At 39.5% G+C, this 18,104-nt stretch overlaps 2 protein-coding genes across 5 annotated transcripts in view; one reads left to right on the plus strand and one right to left on the minus strand.

Annotated features, from left to right (window-relative positions):
* The window catches only part of katna1 (katanin p60 (ATPase containing) subunit A 1), a 28,447-nt gene extending 17,823 nt beyond the window's left edge, over nt 1-10,624 (plus strand). For 2 of the 3 annotated variants that reach the window (XM_067573150.1, XM_067573151.1), the window contains exons 2-11: nt 3,396-3,561; nt 3,660-3,799; nt 4,474-4,660; nt 4,909-5,024; nt 6,262-6,367; nt 6,459-6,617; nt 7,238-7,364; nt 7,594-7,728; nt 8,499-8,625; nt 9,705-10,624. In XM_067573150.1, coding sequence (XP_067429251.1) covers nt 3,396-3,561; nt 3,660-3,799; nt 4,474-4,660; nt 4,909-5,024; nt 6,262-6,367; nt 6,459-6,617; nt 7,238-7,364; nt 7,594-7,728; nt 8,499-8,625; nt 9,705-9,903 — 1,462 coding nt within the window. In that variant the 3' untranslated portion in view covers nt 9,904-10,624. Of the gene's footprint in view, nt 1-1,754; nt 1,908-3,395; nt 3,562-3,659; nt 3,800-4,473; nt 4,661-4,908; nt 5,025-6,261; nt 6,368-6,458; nt 6,618-7,237; nt 7,365-7,593; nt 7,729-8,498; nt 8,626-9,704 lie in introns of those variants that run through there. The other variant, XM_067573152.1, reaches the window with a different exon arrangement.
* A 1,547-nt stretch (nt 10,625-12,171) lies between these two features.
* Nucleotides 12,172-18,104, minus strand: ginm1 (glycoprotein integral membrane 1). 2 transcript variants are annotated; one of them, XM_067573155.1, is made up of 8 exons: nt 17,946-18,104; nt 17,697-17,762; nt 17,495-17,594; nt 16,899-17,053; nt 16,571-16,730; nt 16,241-16,467; nt 14,796-14,959; nt 12,172-14,687 (listed from the first exon to the last, which is right to left on the minus strand). In XM_067573155.1, exons 1-8 carry the CDS (start codon nt 18,027-18,029, stop codon nt 14,582-14,584), a joined length of 1,062 nt encoding a protein of 353 aa, XP_067429256.1. In that variant the 5' UTR covers nt 18,030-18,104; the 3' UTR covers nt 12,172-14,581. The 2 variants fall into 2 exon arrangements, with proteins under 2 accessions (XP_067429256.1, XP_067429255.1); XM_067573154.1 differs by having other exon boundaries at nt 16,241-16,470.

Raw genomic sequence — 18,104 nt, forward strand, 5'->3', positions numbered from 1 at the left:
GATACTGAACTGTTTGCTAACAGTTTGCAATGTCACCTGTTCTGTTTGATCAACTGACCCTAGCCCATGGATGTATAAAGAGAACTGGATACAGCATCGGAGGCAGGGCCCCATTCATTCCTATGAAAGTTGCTCAGTGGCACATGAAGCCAAAAAAGTTCGACTTCGGCATGTAAAATTACCTGGATCTTCCAGGATCATTGGGCCCATGGAGCGAGCGCACTAGTGGCTTTCGCCGGCTACTTCCGGTTTAGCCCTCCAGCTAACTTGAATGAGGATAAAACAATTCAATCATGCGGCTCTTTTGGGCTTTCGAAATGTGATCGGACCGAATGAATCAAATTCTGATAATGAGAAGAGTCATTTCGCAGGGGTTGTGATGCTCAAAAAAATGTATCTGCTGATTTACGGACATCTCTTTCACAATGTAAGTCTATGGGAAAAACTCTTTTTGGGCCCAATAGCGTCACATGATGTTGTAATTACACGGTTTGGCCGCTATGTCAAGTTAGCCTCACAGCCCGACGCTGTTCCTGGGGGCTTGCCCTAGCCCCTGCAAGCTAACGTTAGCTAACGTTTCTAGACAGCCAGCTTAGCATACCTTTATGATGCTACAGTTAATGTTATTTACATATTCATTTTGTGACTTAACAGGAAAAGTTATTTAGATGATGATGATTTACCTTTAAATCTTAGTGATGTTTTTTATGTTGAACTGACATTGGCTTCTACCACACAAGCTCTTCACATTCAGCACGTCACTAAAACCCTACATGTAGATTAGACATCTTTAAACTGCCTTCATTATCTAATCTGGTGAGCCATTCAAGTTCGTTTTAGTCCAGGAAACGTGTCTGAGTTCTTGCTCAGCTAAAAAGATATGACACTTCATTTTGTTCACAGAATGAAAGTTGCGTGGTTGATAAGAACTTTTATCACTCAAATGAAACAACAATAAATGCACGAACCAATGAATAAAAGTCCAAATTGATTAATGAATAACATTTATTAAAGTCACTGTATAGAAATGGAAAATGTCAGACAGCAGTGACACTGTGGCAGACAGCAATGCCTGTCTCTTGAGTCCGTGTGCCCCTGGTGAGGGATTTGCTGATTCTCATAGAAAATGAATGTTTTCCCAATCACTTTGACCTACCAAAGGTCAATGCAATCACACTCAAATTTGCTCCCTACTCATTTGAAGGAAGAAGGGGGTGACATGCATTAGTCATGTTGGAAACTTATACTGCCTTGTTCTATCATTTACCATTACATTGCTTATACATGCATGCATTATCCACTTTGATGCTCTATTCTGCTTTTGAATCTCAAAAAGATACCATATGTAATTAAGGTACATTAGTCTAATGGGAGGCATGGTGGTGCAGTGATTAGCACTGTCACCTCACAGCAAGAAGGTTCTGGGTTTGTACCTTTCATCCTGCAGGTGTGGAGTTTGCATGAGTGGGTTTCCTCTTGTAGACCAAAAACATGCAGTTTAGTTAATTGTGTGTCTGCTGCCTTTTGGTAATTTGATTACTTGCAAATTTGTTAGACAATTTTCAACACTAAAGTACAATATCAGCTGGGTCATGCATGATTACACAATATTGTAGTCCTGTCTTGTAGAGGGGTCCTGTGTAAAAAAAAAAAAAAAAAAAAAAAAAAAACTTTTCAAACATGTTACAGTTATTCGGTTTGATTTTGAAGGTTCTGAGCGGAAGCCAAACCCTCTATTCCGGTGGGTTTGAGGAATCAGCGCATGCGCTGTCACGAACTTCCGTATCAGTTGAACTACAAACATCCATGACTGTGATGCTTGTCTTTAAGTAGCCCCTCTTTGAACTGCCACAGCGGAACTCGTCATAACAGCCGCTGCGAGGACTCTGCGTGTGTTCATCTAAAAAGTTGAGTATAAACCCAAAACAAACCAGCTTTGCGTAAGAATTGTGACTCATATTAATGCACGTAGATTTATATGGACAGCTGTGTTCGCCGAGTGTTAAAAGATAGATGCGTTCATACTTTTTGTCTGTACGAGAGAGGGGAAACCAACCAACCGGCTTGAAATTCAAAGTGAAGGATGTTGGTTGTAACGTCAACACTGAACCGTGAAACGTTCCGTAAATAGTTGTAAGGTATTTTGCCTGACAGCTATTATTTCTTCCTCAAACGCAGAGAGCCACATGTGTGAAACGCTCGCATCTTGTATGTGTAGTCAGACCTTTGTGTCGCATTTTGCCACAGACTGTTGGGTTGTGTCAGTTGGGCGAGGCACCGGTTAATGCATGGATCAACAAGTAAAACGGAGGAATCCTCTGTTCTAGTTTATGTTTCACTGAATGTGGAAAAATGTCTTAGAATTGTGCATATATCTTTTTAGATATCGTATCTAGCGTATGTGAAAGACTATACAAACTAAGATGTTCTTTATCTGAAAAACCCTATCACTATTTAGTCTGTATCTTTTGTTGTGTTTTCTATGAGTTTGGATCATTTGCTAAATTTAGAATTTTAGGAAAAACCCCACACTCATCAGGCCCGGCAAAGAGTGGGAGCATTACCTTTCCAAATGTTGCCTTTATCAGTCAAATACATTTTTGGGGGAGCTAAAATCCAGTGTGTGTACTTTTTCCCTTTATTGATTCTGTTGTCCTGCACCTGGCCTGAATATATGATGGGATGTGCCCACAACTACCTCTTTTGTAAATGTAGAATTGTAATCATCAAGCTACATTTTTTTGTTGTTGTTGTAGGAAGAGGCACATAATAGAGTGAGGGATGCACCAATTTAACTTTTTTTAAATAAAATGCCTAAACCCAAAGGGATAGTGCATGTAGATAAGTGATAAAGGAAACACTGAATTTTCCATTGACAGTGATGAAAACACTGTATTTAACATGGATTAGTGAAATCTGACCCATTCAATCTGCTTCATAAGGTCAGTATCAGTGCCAGTATTGATTGAGTGGATCAGATCAGTGCACCTCTAAAGAAAATAAGACAAAAAAATTTACCATCAGAACTGAAGAAACATTAAAGAAATCACACTTAAGCTTGAAAACTATTTCAAGTTAACTTGTTTTGAATTTGCTGTGAGAAAATGTCTCATGCATACTCTGTTTCCCTGGATTCAGTTTTTTAAAAAATGCTTTCAATCCCCAACCCCAGTAGCCTCCTCATGCATGATTTGGCAAACTTTTGAGATGGTGGGTAACAAGCACGAAACCCATCCAGGCCCATTTCATGAAACATGTGCAAGTCCAGCTCATAACAGTAAAGTGGCAGAGTTTGGCGATTTGAATAAAAAGAATAATATTTCAGTATGTGAGCAGTGCTGAAATGGTTTTATAATTTGTATAATTTACTGTATCACTGTGTGTTGTTTCCACAGCACCATGAGTCTACGAGAGATCAGCGAGAACGTGAAGCTGGCCCGCGAATACGCCTTGCTGGGAAACTACAGCTCAGCCAGTGTTCTCTATCACGGATTACTAGAACAAATCAAGAAGTATGTGTACACCGTGCGAGACAGCAGTTTTCAGCAGAGATGGCAGCAGGTAAACATGGCATTAAAAATATATATATATCAGAACTTATCAGATAGTGTCAGAAAGAATTCTGGCCTTTCTAACGTTCATCTGGGTTTGTTTCTCAGTTGTGGCAAGAAATTAGTGAAGAGAATCGACAAGTTCAGGACATAATGTCGACTCTGGAGAACTTCCAGCTGGACACGACGCCTGCTAAACCCAGTAACCATGACGATTGCGATGTAAGACCTGTGCATGTCGAACAGAGGTATGAGAGTCACTTATTTAATTTTCTTCTCTTCTTATTCAGTGCTTAAACAACTTTATCTTCACTCTTTTTTTTTTACCCATTTGATACTTTCAGAACACTGTAGGCCTTGTAACTGTTCACCTTTGCAGTGCACGGATTTGTAATTGGGTTGTTTAAGCTATTTGTCTGCGAACAATAGTCCTGATGTAGTCATATGATTGAGATTAGTAAACTGGAGTCCCTGATGTGAGCCTGTTTTGTTCCTGGTCTGCCCTCTAGAAAGACGACCTGTAAATCTCACACTGCTTCTTTGTGTTTGTTAGGTTTGTTTTTCTTCACTTGTCGGTCTGGTCTCGTTTCAATGTCCAGATATAATGCGGTTTCTCATACAGTATGTGGTATTTAAAGGAATTTACTGGTGGTTTACATGATATACAAGATATACATGCATAATGGGATGCCATGTATTCAGTTAATTATGGAGTTTATTAAGTAATTTATTATTTAAGTAAGCTTTTAGACTCACAGTGGCATGTGACAGCTACAAGCAGATTTTAGCAATCCAATTACATCAGTATTTTGTGCCCTGGCATAAATAAAACTGCAGCTATCATGAGGAATGTAAGATGAAACTTCTATTTTCAAAGCCTCATGGTTGTTAACAGCTTCACTCTCCTCTTCTCTCTCCACAGACATTCTCCTTGTCCAGTCAGGCGGCCTGCTAACCCCTATAAAGACAGCAAACCCCCTAATAATCGCCTCAGCGTGGCTGTGAGGGCCCAGCAGAGGCACTCACCTCGCGGGGCCAACGGGGACAGAAGCAAACTCCCCAAGGGCAAAGAAAAGAAGGAGGCTGCTGGTAAAGCAAAGGATGATAAGGTAAAAGACGTGTCAGTGGTTTCTACTTGGTACATGACAGAACACACCACCTTATCTTTAGTAATATTACATAACATACATTCAGACAACACTATTTGCATTGTTGATTAAACAGTATCCACATGCTGCTTGTTTACCTGCAGTCATGCCTGGCCTGTAATTCCAGTTTTTTTTGTCTTGGAGAAAACAGACCACACGGTTTACATTCAGGGAACAATAATAATGGTTTCTGTCTGTCTGCCTTTCAGAACAAAGCAGATGTCCAGGAGAAAGAAGTGAAAAAGTTTGACGGGTCAGGGTATGACAAAGACCTTGTGGAAGCTCTGGAGAGAGATATTATATCTCAGAATCCAAACGTTAAATGGTGCGTGTTCGTCAGTCTGTTTGTGGCATTGTTTCTGTACAGGAAAAAGTCACCAACACCAGTGATTCTTTCATATTTGAAATATTTTGACATTTTGGGAAATTTACTTATTCGCTGCCTTGCTGAGAGTTAGATACTACTCTCATGTCTGTAAGTGACATATGCAGTTACTGCCATGAGCACAAAGTCTGGAAAGCTACACTAAAGGTAAAACTAAAGTTAACAAAGCTGTTTCCAGTCATTGCGCTAAGCTAACCAACTGTGTGCCAGACCATTTTGTGGCTATATGTTGGTGGATTTTGTTACATTTTAGTTTTTACATAGCCACGCTAGGTGTTTTCCCTCTATCCAGTCTTTGTGCTAAGCTAACTGGCTGCTTGCGGTAGCTTCATATTTCCCATACAGACATGAGAGTGGTATTTATTATCTCATCTAACTCTGGGGAAGAACGCACATAAGCATATTTCCAAAAATGTTGACCTATTCTCCGGCCTACTACACTATTAGACACATAGCTGATGCTTCTTTTTCCTTTTTTTTTTTTTAAATTAACTTTAGTCAAAACTGGTGCTTACAGTGTTGCATCGGCTGAGTCGTGTCATGTTGTATTCTGATTGGTTGGTTTGTAGTAGCAGGGATTGCACTGTGAGAATTTGGTCCTAAATTTTTTATATAATAATTTTGAGGCAGGCTGTCTTTGGTTACCAAAGCTCTAACTCTATGAACACCATCTTACAATGGCAACTAAGACTTCAGCATGTTTCTCTTCCAATTGTCAATGTCTTTGGAGTTGGTGATTGATGGAGCTGTGTACCCATGCTAACTGTCTCCCAGTACAGAGACTGTGTTTTCCCTGTACTTGATACACAGAGATTAAACCATTTTTTAATTAAATTCAGAACAATTCTCTGCCCAAATATAACTATCTAATATGAAGCTACGTTACTCTGGAACAACTACAAGAAATGATCAAAGCCAAAAATAGCCTGCTACATCGTCCCTTTCCAATACAGTATAAGGGTTGTTGTTCTGAAACAAATTATTTTATTTACCATTTATCGTAGATAGAAGAGTCCAGAAAACATACCATTATGTTAGAAAAAACTTATTTCAAGTTGCAGCTCTTTACCCTCCAAGCAGTGGAGTGTGTGTGTGTGTGTGTCTTGTAGCTTTTGTGGCATGATCACCAGCCTTCCTGCAAACCACCAAATATTATCTGTCTGACCTGTTTCCTTAGGGATGACATTGCAGACTTGGAAGATGCAAAAAAACTCCTGAAAGAAGCAGTCGTGTTGCCAATGTGGATGCCAGCATTTTTCAAAGGCATACGAAGACCATGGAAGGTACTGATTTAAAGACATTTAGGTGTTAAGGTTTTTTGTGTTGTTATATTGATCGCTGGCAGCAATACACAGATCTCATTTCTTACTTTAGGGAGTACTGATGGTGGGACCTCCAGGCACGGGGAAAACCCTTTTGGCCAAAGCAGTTGCTACCGAATGCAGGACCACTTTCTTCAATGTCTCCTCATCTACTCTGACCTCCAAGTACAGAGGAGAGTCTGAGAAATTAGTTCGCCTTCTCTTTGAAATGGTAAGACATCAAATATGTGAACGGTACAGATGAAAGCCCCAGTCCCCAAATAAAACCAAAGGCTGTCTTCCAGCAAACGATAGCTGAAGCGAACAAGTGGCTGATGAAAGAGCTAGAGAGGTAATTGCACAGGTGTTTTTTTCTCAGAAGTTAGTGGATCAAACCAGAGCTAAAGGGACAGTATGGTCAATGACTCACTGTTGTCAGGTGGCCAAATACAACTCTGAAGTGTCTTAGCCTAACAACCTTACAAGCTGATGGGATGTCAAGTGTCTTTCTGCCCCCTAGTGGCCAAAAATCACTTAATACACCTGAAGTTTTGGATGTGAATATCTTGTTCATAGAATTAATTGAGGAGTCCTTATCTGAATTTAGTGCTATTCTGACAGTTTAACAGTGAATTTGTATCACATGTTTGTATGATAAAGGAACAACACGTGCTGATGTATCAAGAAAAACAAAACAAAAAAAAAACTGGAAATCAACCGGATTCAAAATTGTTTGTGACAACTGGCAGTAGAACCCACTGTCCCTTGTAGGGCTAAAATAACAAAGTGTTAAGAATGAAGAATGAGTTGAGGTTTCACTCGGTCTCAGTCAATCCATCTGTTGTTGTGCAGGCACGTTTTTACGCCCCCACTACGATCTTCATTGATGAAATTGACTCCATGTGCAGCCGCAGAGGAACCTCAGAGGAACATGAGGCCAGCCGGAGAGTCAAGGCAGAGCTACTGGTGCAGATGGATGGTATACTATCAATGAGATGTTCAATGACAACTACACGCTTCCAATTTAATTTACTGATACTTACATTTGGCTTTAAAAATGTATTTCTTCTTTTAAACCATTTTATCAGTGAAATATGGTTTAAACTAATCCTAGTTTTCTAAACCTTTTTCCAGATTTCTCAATGTGTGTTAAACTGTTGCTAAAACCAGCATTTATTTCTCACTCTCTCTTTGATTTTTTTGCGTAGGTGTCGGTGGAGCGTCAGAGAACGATGACCCATCAAAGATGGTGATGGTCCTGGCGGCCACCAACTTCCCATGGGACATTGACGAGGCTCTGAGAAGACGTCTGGAGAAGAGGATCTACATCCCTCTGCCTTCAAGTACAGTCTTCTCTATATTACTTGACAGGAGAAGATCTATATCTCTTATGAAACGTGATAGTTTGAAAGTGACTCTAATGTTACCTGTTAGCCTTTACTGTTCAGCAACTAGAACAGACAGACAAAGGTACTTTATAATGCCTATTTTAATTGCACCCATATTAACTGCATTATGTGGGGCCGTAGCTGGATTAACCCGCCAGGGAGAGGCCCTGGGGCACAAATGAGCTTTGGGTCCCTCAATGACCCCCACATTCCTAGCATTCTCTATGTGTGTATCCTGTCCCCTTCAAGTACAGTGCACACAGCACACTGTACATGCAGCTTCATTACATTTTGTTTTGAGCTCTAGTAAACAACCAGTAATCCTGTGCTGGAATGCTAGCTGGTCCCTGCAGTGTCAGTTTATGGTAATTTGAAATAAACACTAATTATATTAGGAATGTGCACTATATTAGCACAATATCAATAAAAATAATAAGCCAATAACTAGACTTTGAGCTTAATACTCTTGTCATTTCAGTTAAAGTTGTCCTTAAATTGTGCATATTCTCAAACACATTTGTAATTATTTAAATTGACACAAACCAAATGATGAACAGTGAACCAGGGTCTTCAGGGCCATGCGGGTCAGGGGCCCCAGGGTAGTTGACTGTTTTGACTGGTCAGTAATCCAAAATTCCTTGTTGGTGTAAATGTGGTAGCTACTCAAGGGAAAAAACATTTTCCTGCCTGCTGTGCTGCACTCAGTGTTGCCTTTATGTTTGCAGCAAAGGGACGAGTGGAGCTGCTCAGGATCAACCTGAAGGAGCTGGAGCTGGCCAGCGATGTGGACTTGGACAAGATTGCAGAGCAGATGGAGGGTTACTCTGGAGCTGACATCACTAATGTGTGCAGGTCAGGCCATATTCTTCAAAATAAAGTGGACTATCTTCAAATTAACACACAGTATAAGATCCATTTCATAGGCACAAAAAGGTACTTTATCTTCATTTTCCTGCTGTCCACCACCATAGATGTCATTTGCTTAAAGGGAAACTTTGCTATTTTTCAACCTGGACCCTATTTTCCCATCTTTTTATGTGTAAGTGACAAATGGGGACAACAGTTTTTGAAACTGGTCCAGTATTGAGTGATAGCGCTGCAGCCTGCAGCTGCAATGTAATCCTTTTGGGCAACAGCACCCCGTCAATGTACAGCCACTAAAAGTGCTTGTTTTTGGCACTGACAGGCTCAGATTGTTATTGTAAGTGTCTGACAACATTATGGAAAGGAACCAACAGAGAAATAAAACTTTTTTTCTTTACCTTTCGCTTGATCCAGTCTGTTTGTTATTGCGTCTAACCAAGTCTCGCTCAAGGAGAAGCCTTGTTCTGAAATCTGGCCAGAGTTGAGTTATTTTCGAAATCAGCTAAATATTTAGCCATGCCTTTGAAAATCTTTTAGATAACACTAAGCTCCAACTCAACAAACTCTTCCCGGCACTCCTCTCTCTAGCTTTGTCATGGCTGAATATTTAGCTGATTTCGACAACAACTCAACTCTCGCCAGATCTCAGAGTGAGACTTCTCTTAGAGCAAGACTTGGAGAGAGACTCCTTAGACACAAAAAGATAGGAAAATAGGGTCCAGGTTGAAAAATAGCGAAGTTTCCCTTTAATTTTTGTTGTGGGATAGCTTTTTGGAAAATTGGTCATTTTCAGCAAGTTAATTGAATACATTCACAAATGTGTTCTATTTACAGTTCCAAATCTCCTTACATACTGTAATTTAAAAACTAGTGTAATTTAAAGCTCTTGTGCTTGAAATAATGTATTAAAATTAAAGAATTATGACAACAAATCTTAAATGAGGCCACAGCACAATAGAGCACAATAAAAACTAGGTTTGATAGATTACAGAGAGAATTAAATTAAAAACTATCTTGAAATTCTTTGCTTTGAAGTGTTTAAAATAAAGTGTCGTGTGCCGTTACAGGGATGCCTCTCTGATGGCCATGAGGAGAAGAATCGAAGGCCTCACGCCAGAGGAGATCCGCAACATCTCCCGGGACGAGATGCACATGCCCACTACCATGGAGGACTTTGAGTCCGCTCTGAAGAAAGTGTCCAAATCTGTGTCTGCAGCTGACCTGGAGAAGTATGAAAAGTGGATCGAAGAATTTGGATCCTGCTGAAAAAAAAACTGTCTGATTTAACTAGCGTGAGGCTGAGTCGTCTGGGTAACAGTGAGTTTTTCTATGACCGTGTGTCAGGCTGAAGGTGTGTATGTGTCGGTTCAGTCAGGTGAGGTGGAAGAAAGGAGGTTTATTAGGTAAATAAGTGCACTTATTAAAAATGGCACCTCTTCTTATTGTACATTATGTTAATGTTATGCAAAAGTCTTCATTTGAAAAGGTGACTTAAGCTTCAACTTGAGGCATCGCTTGATGAAAATGTGGATTTTTCTCATGTGGTGGCGATACAGTTTTTGGACTTGCATTGCAAATAATTCCTTCAATATGTTTTAATGATCCTGAAATCATCAGAAATGTAAGACAAAATCAACTGGAGCTGTTAGAAAAACTGACAAGACTGTGAGGACAAAATGTTCACACGTATGTTTATAACACTCGCCTACTTTGCCTTCCTAAGTGTCATAACATTTGTATCATCGTATCTGACAGTGAGATACTAAGCTCATTGTCAGATACAATGATACTAAACAATGAAATACTAAGCTGTCAATCAAATGTTCTTTTGTTTTTCCTTTTTCTTTTTTTTTCTTTTTTTTTTATGCACTTGATTTTATGTGGAACTGTGTGTATGTTTCACATTTTTTGGAGATGTACAGTACATTCAACATAACACTAACAAGATATTTCTATAAATAAAGTGAACAATGTTTATGAATATTAACCATGTCTTTCATGCAACTTCAATTACTAATCAGTATGTCTGCTGGGAAAAAAATATGTTCCAAACCCAGAGGATATGTTCAAGCATTCACTTTCAAACATGAGACTGGAACTAATTAGATGTTGCTGAATTACTGTTGAACCAAAGATGACAAGGAGTCAAATTTGACCTTGTGTATATTGTAACTTTGTGGTATTTTGACACTGTTGTTGAGCTTCCAAATATTAGTTTATGGCTGTAGTTGGGTCAACATGGGCTGTGCTAAGTTGAAGTCAGTTAAAGTGAAAACCACACATGAATACATTATCTAGAAATGTTTTACAATCACCATCAAAAGTCCTGCAGGGTGCAGAGAAGCCAAAAAAACGTACTTGCGTTGTGTCAGGGTGGGTTGCCCCCTCCCCACACCCTGAAGTTGTAACAAATGAAAAAAAATCTCTCTGGCATATGAGAACAAAACCAAATTTCTCAAAATGTCAAGAAAAGGGAATGTTGTGTCGGCTACAGTAGGTTTGTATGGTATTATCAATAGGCACATAAACTGTGATCAATCTGCATTTGAAGATTATAAACCCTATGAGCATAAGGACAGATTTTGTAATTGTAATACAAATGCAAATTACAAACAATACAATTACAATACAAATTTGAAGTGTAAAATGCTGGTTTCTATGGAGCCCCCAAAACTCTGAAAGATTCTATTTCTTATCTCGTATGCACACATACGCACACAACTTATCTTGTCATCAGGACGGATATAAAATGTGTGCACGTTATTATCTTATGCGCATAAGATGGATTTAATATCTTGTGTAAACAAGATGTTATCTCTTGTGCACAAGAGCCATACCTCAAGTGCACTAGATTTTCTTTTTTACTTGTATTAGTACTTTGGGAGTTCCGTAGGTCTAACACTGGTTAATGAAACCTACTGTCTCTCTTGTTTTGGCAGATTCAGAGTATTTGAAAATGTGAGAGAGCACATAATTGGGTTTTGTATGTTTATAGACAAATGAGAAAGTTAATAGAGCATGCTTCGAAACACTTCCGGTAAATTTACCGTGCTCTCAGGTTGTGTACAAGTGACGCAAATTGCCAAAACTGAGAGCATGTAAATTAAGTTGCGTTCTCAGCTTGTTGCCTTCACTGTCTGCATCTGTGCACAAATGTTGACATGTGACTGATAACCATTAGAGTTTGTTTAGTGCTCTGTCAAAGTGTTGTCACTAATGAACTAGGCAGATATAGCTCCTAAGATCATTAATATACCTCATCTCTCTCTAACCTGACATCAACACAAAAAATGCTGTGGAAACATTCTGAAAGTGTTTTATGCTTTACCCTCAAACTGAGCCAATTTACAATGAAATGATGTCAAACAACACACTGAAGACTGAAACTCAGGAATGTGAGCTATGGTGGAGTTTTGTTGCGTAATGTCAGAAACTGTCGTTACTGAATTTCTGCTTGATCACCAGATATCTTTAAAACAATGATTCAAGTGTTTCCAGTCAGCATGGCCACAAAAATCAGACAATACAGATATCTGATGGTCATAAGGAAAGCTTTTAATCAGCAGAATTTCAGACCCAAATACACAGTCCAGCTGTAATTTATACGATTTATGCACACAAATGTCTCAAAATAATAGCACATGTGTCTAACACCATTTAAACAATAAGCAAATTAAAACAGTTTTTGTTGTGTTTTTCTTCAGCAACACATCTGAATTCATGCCAGGCGTACTGTTGGCCTTACAGGCTAATTTCATGTCCTCTACAGCACTTTGTAGTATTGAGTTTATCAATTTAGAATTTGTGACAGATTCCGGTACAGGTTGAGCTGTTTCCATTGAGTCATCATGCACTTTCTTAGTTTTTAATGTATATCTTGCTGATAGAACAGCAAACTGCATTCACTAGCTAAACTACACATGCACCTTTTGCTACCGCAGTACATCATGCATTCTGCAGCTTAACTGAGCCCCCGGGAGACAAAATCACACCTTCAGCTGCTCTGAGGTCCACGGGCCGATGCAATGAGGGTGTGTTTCTTTTAGAAAGCAGAACAATGAACGTCTGAAATAACACAAGCCGTTTTGAAAAGACTTCTCACTCCTTGCACTTGCAGAGTTTCAGAGTCATAAAACCCTTTTGTTTTGGACCAGTCTGCTTTTTTTTCTACCAGCTTGGTCCCTCGCACACAGCCTGGGGAAACATTAAGAGTGATATTAAGGAAGCCTAAAAATCATGATGGGATTTACTACCGAGATGAAACATCCATGCAGACTCGCTTCCTGTTTTCACTCACAAATTCAAAACTTAAGTTGCAGCTTGCTTTCCTAACAATAACAAAAATGTACACATTGAATACGTGGTCACGTGTTGTGCACACGCTGTATTTTACAACGCTCCAGTCATAGCAGTAGTTTATATGTTTAGAGTGCATAGACAGTCTGAACAACCTCAGTTACATTCTCCAAAACTAGTAACAGGAAACCACACACGAAATCAATCAAAGTAAAATAAATTATAACACCCCATCCCACCCCCTTTTAGTGATAGAGTTCCAAAAATAGTCAGTGAGGCACTGTGAGGAAAGACAATCAACATATGAACCTCAATATTGGGCAGAAGGCCTCCAAGGGAGGTATTCTTTCCAGTAGTGACATTCAGATCCAGGAGGAAGATGATTTTCACTGAATGTGCAGACACAAGATCTATGACACTTTCCAGATTCATTACAGTATTACCTACAGAGCTATCTATGACAGTCTGTTCACATATAATGGCTTTAAGTATTCATCAGAATGACAGACAAGCCTCATATTAAATACATATATTGAATCAAGACATTATAATGCATATGCTGCCTCAGAGTTTTCTTCTTCTGTTTTTTTCAGCTGCGGGGTACAATTTAAGAGAGAAAAAGTGTGTGACCTGTACAGAACTGCTACATATAGAGTAAAGAGTCTAAGTCCTTGGATGCAGCTCCTAAAATGCTCAGTTTGTTCATACTCATTTACTCATCTCTGCTTCGTTGAGCCTGTGTCTGTGTCGCTTGGTTTTGGTGGCAACATAAGTTGTCGTGGAACTGTAGATGCTCAAATTCCTGAGGCTTAAAAGTTGAGTTTCAAAGTTCAAAGCTTTCTATAACGTCACATGATCTTAATGAGGAACAGCTAATAAATGGACCTTAAGGTGAGACTATTTTGTCAATTGCTGTTTCCAAGGTCAAGAATGAACTTTGAGATAAAACTTATAAATCTATATGAGACTGGCTTCTTGCATTACATTTTAAAAAATTTTTTGGCTACTAATTTGGAAGATTAAGCCACGTTGCTACAGCATGTTTTCAAAGTGGGTAAAGGAAAAGTTCTCTTCTATGTTATTTCTATTAAAAAGTAACTGGTCACCAAGCAGGAAAGTACAGTAATTTGTGACTCAATAACAACTACTTTGTATTAACATGTGACCAATCACAGGAGCAAAGAGTTTGATTTTCTGTGGACACTATAAGCTGATTGCAGATGTGAAGCCACTGATGGCTGTCGAAACCTGCGAGAGTAAAATCTTATCTGACATCTCTCAGTGCCTGCACAGCAAACATCGGGTCATATGAACTTGAGATTCAGTGCTAAGAATTACTCATTTCTTCTCCACTTTGATCATGTGACTGCGCTTGGGGGGATTCATATGAACTAGTATTAACCCAACAAACTTGAGCTTAGATACTTTGATGAACTCATGCTGCCTTTTTTTTAGTGAAAACCACATCCTGCTCCACAGCTAATGTGCTTGAAGCGCTGACTGATGTGCAGATAAAACCTAGTGGTTTATAGATCTGAATATAAGCTAGCAACAAAACCGGGCCAGACAACTGATGCTGAAAACATAAAACAAGGTTGAAGAATAAGAACAAACTGACAGGAAGGGAGTCGGCCAAGTCAATCCTCATTCAAGGCTTCTTCTCTTCTTCCTCTGCCTCTATTTCTATGTTCTCCAGCAGAGTGTGCTTCTCATCCTCTGGCATGAGAGTGACAGGATTTATGTGAAAAATGTGCCTGTAAAAAAAGAAGAAGAAAAAAAACAAACAAACAGAAAAAGTTAATCCAGATGTTCAGTAAAAAAAAGAAGCAAAACTGAAAACAAACTAACTGAAACAAACTCACTTGTGTTCACAAGTTGGGAAGAACATGTCCAAGATTTTGACGATGACCGCTGATCCGACGACGCCGATCACCACCACCCACATAACCAGGAAGAAGAGGGGCAGTGACTCGGAGCAGAAGCGCCTCAGACGTTCCCGCACTTCCTCCACCCACTGACACATGGCCTGAGGAGACGATGGACACAGAGACATGAGCATTTCCTGTTCACACATCGCTCCATGTGCATTTGTAATGTTCCAGCATGAAGCAGCTAATAATGTACTAACTGCCAACACTTGTTAATGTAATAAACTGGCCCTTTGTGTTGGTTGAAAGTGTAGTTAAACACGCTGATCTAACTGTTAACCCAATGATCCAGGAATTAATTGTGACTAATTGTTCCTGTAAGTGAATTATACCAAAGTAAAGCCATGACTCTCTATAATGACTCTGACTGTCTTTACACTGGAAGATTATTCATCCAAACCAAGCAGCAACCTCCAGGGCTGAAAAATGACGCCAATGTGGAAGTGCCAAAAACTGCAGTTCCTTGAATGGCCACTTGAGGCTGACTCCAAAAGCGAGTCAATCCCTATAGTCCTCCATGTTAAAATGTCCAACTTTACAGCAGAAATAAACATGTTTACAGCCTGATACAAGCCTCTATGGCTAATTCTCCCTAATTTTATTAAGCTGTAAAGTTATGCATAATTAAGGACATGGCTGCTTTAAGTGACAGGTCACTAGCTGCTAGGTGACTTGTTTCAGCAACCAGGCTTCATTCGGCTCGCCTCAGCGCCACCTTTTTGCATATTTTGGATTAGCCGGGAGTAAGGCGGAGTCAAGCACTGCCAAGACGGTGACGGCCAGACTCGCCCACTTTGAGCTTCAAAACCACTCTTCAGAAACCAATGGGTGACGTCACAGTGGCTACATCCATGTTTTTTACAGTCTGTGATCCTAACATTATATCAAATGTTATGTTATGTCCCTGTGTGAGCCAACAGCTAATCCCGTAATAGTAACCCTGTGATGCAATGATAGTGGTGACCTTTTACATAATTGACCAATTTAAATGGATATTTTGTATGTTTTTACCTGTTGTAACACATAGTACATAAAAATACAATATATAAACAACACATACTACATACATGAGTGCAGTCAATGAATAGTCAATGTCAAAGCAATGTTGTTTTGGTGCAGTATAATTTTTGGCTGTCAATATCTTGTCAACTGTGGAACTGGTGTTTTTTCATATATCAGTGCATAGCTAAAAATAACTAGAATTTCCTTTCCATGTTTGTTCCAAGAGACCATCAACAGCAGTAAAAACAAAAACAAAAACAAAAGAAAAAACCCAACCACACACACCTCCCACTGGCAATCTTTTCTCCTGAAATGTCTAAACCACGCTGTGGCAGTCAGTGTGTCATCACTTGGATCTCGCAACAGATTTTGCTCACCGAGTAAGATGAGAGAAATTCTTTGGGTGGGCTCTCCATCTGGATCTGATCCTGCTGGCCCGGTTCTCTGTCTTCAAATTCATCATCGTATTTGACATCATACAGCAGATCAGGGTCCATACGCAGGGGGGTCTCTGGGAGCTTTCCTGGAGCTGCAATCTCCTCCTGCGTGGTCTCTGTGTGTTTCAGAGGGTACTGACTGGTTGTCTGCGAGATCATCTGTTCCTCTGCTGATTTAAAAAATGAAGAAGAAATAAGAAAAGAATACACACTAATTGGACTGCTGTAGATACACATCTGTATCATAATAAGTAGGATATGTGAAAGCACCTTTTCTAGGATTTGGTGGATCTGTGACGACCACATCGTTTTCTCTGGGAACCCTGAAGATCTCACTGTGTCCGATGGGGTAGATGTTGGTAAATTGTGCCAGCTTCTGGAAATCTGGGCTCATCAGTATTTTTACTTCACACATATCAGGCTGTTGGACCTAAATAGTACAAAGTCAAATCCAAACTGGTATGAAATCATATCCAAATATCACCATTCCAAAGCACATTAGTGATTATTGGCATTTGTAGAAAGCTACACGTGACAAAGTAATTGTGGATATCTGTCATGTTTGATTAAGACATCTCCATGTTTTGGCCATATTTACCTTTTTGCCCTCCATCTCTATTACTTCACTGAACACCTGCAGGGCCACCACCTCCTCTGAGTCGCTGTATAGCCGGTTCTGGCTCACCATCACCCGGGTGACAGTGGATACCAGGTCTCCAGATTCAAACTCACTGCTTCCATTGGTGCTGTCCACTGAGAACATATAAAACAATGTACATTTATGAGTTTATTTTTTAAAAAAAATATTGCATTTCTCCAACCGTTTATATTTTACATTTTAAGGATTTAACTTCAAATCCTACACCATTAATTAGTTAATAGATGACTTAAACAGCAGCACCTTATTCAATGACAATCATATATTAAACATTTAAGCTGCTTTTGCTGCTTCTATTCATTTCACATTATTGTGAACTGAACACTTTTGGTGTTTTGAATGTTGGTCAGATTAAATAAACAATCTGGAGACATCACTTCACAGCAGGCTTCTTTAACTTGTAATGGGCACTTATCATTATTTCTGAATTTACTCACAGTGCTTCTAAGGACAGCAGGGCTGCACTTATAGTTTATGGTTTAGTACTGGTTTGTGATATATGGATAATAATAACAATAATAATAATAGTAACTCACAGAGAAGTGCTTGACAGTTGAACCTGGTCACCCCTGACAGCTCAACAGGGATGTCGTTAACCAGCACCTGCTCTTCACCCACTGATATGTTTAAATTGATCTGAAAAGACAAATAACAGCGTTGAGGCTTGCCGGATTTGACGTATTTCATAGAAAAAAGACCCACCTCTACATCTCCTGCTCAGAAAGTTGGCTTGTATACCTGCAAGTTATTGGAGTCCTGTGTATCCGCCACTGTCCCTGCTGTCACATTGATTAGGATGTTTTCCTATGAGAATTAATAATTGAAAATAAAAGGAAATAGAATAGAACAACGAGACGTAAGGTTTAAAATCACAAAGTGTGCCAGTCAGGGTGCTCAGTAAGCTAACGCTGAGCTAACATCAGCATCATCATCAAGTGTTGCAGCTCATTATTTGTTGTCGTTGACATTGGCCGTATTGAGTCTTACCGTATTCAGCTGCCTAATCGTCGACTCTGTGTAAGTTACTGAGGCGAAGAGCAGAAATATAACACAAACAGTTATCCCTGTCATTTTTATTTTGTGTTGACTTAGCTGCGCAGCGGCACGGCAGTGAAAACAGAAACATTGAGTAAGACATATGAACTG

The sequence above is a fragment of the Thunnus thynnus genome, chromosome 18 (assembly GCF_963924715.1).
Source record: "Thunnus thynnus chromosome 18, fThuThy2.1, whole genome shotgun sequence".
In the NCBI taxonomy this organism is placed as follows: Eukaryota; Metazoa; Chordata; class Actinopteri; order Scombriformes; family Scombridae; genus Thunnus; species Thunnus thynnus.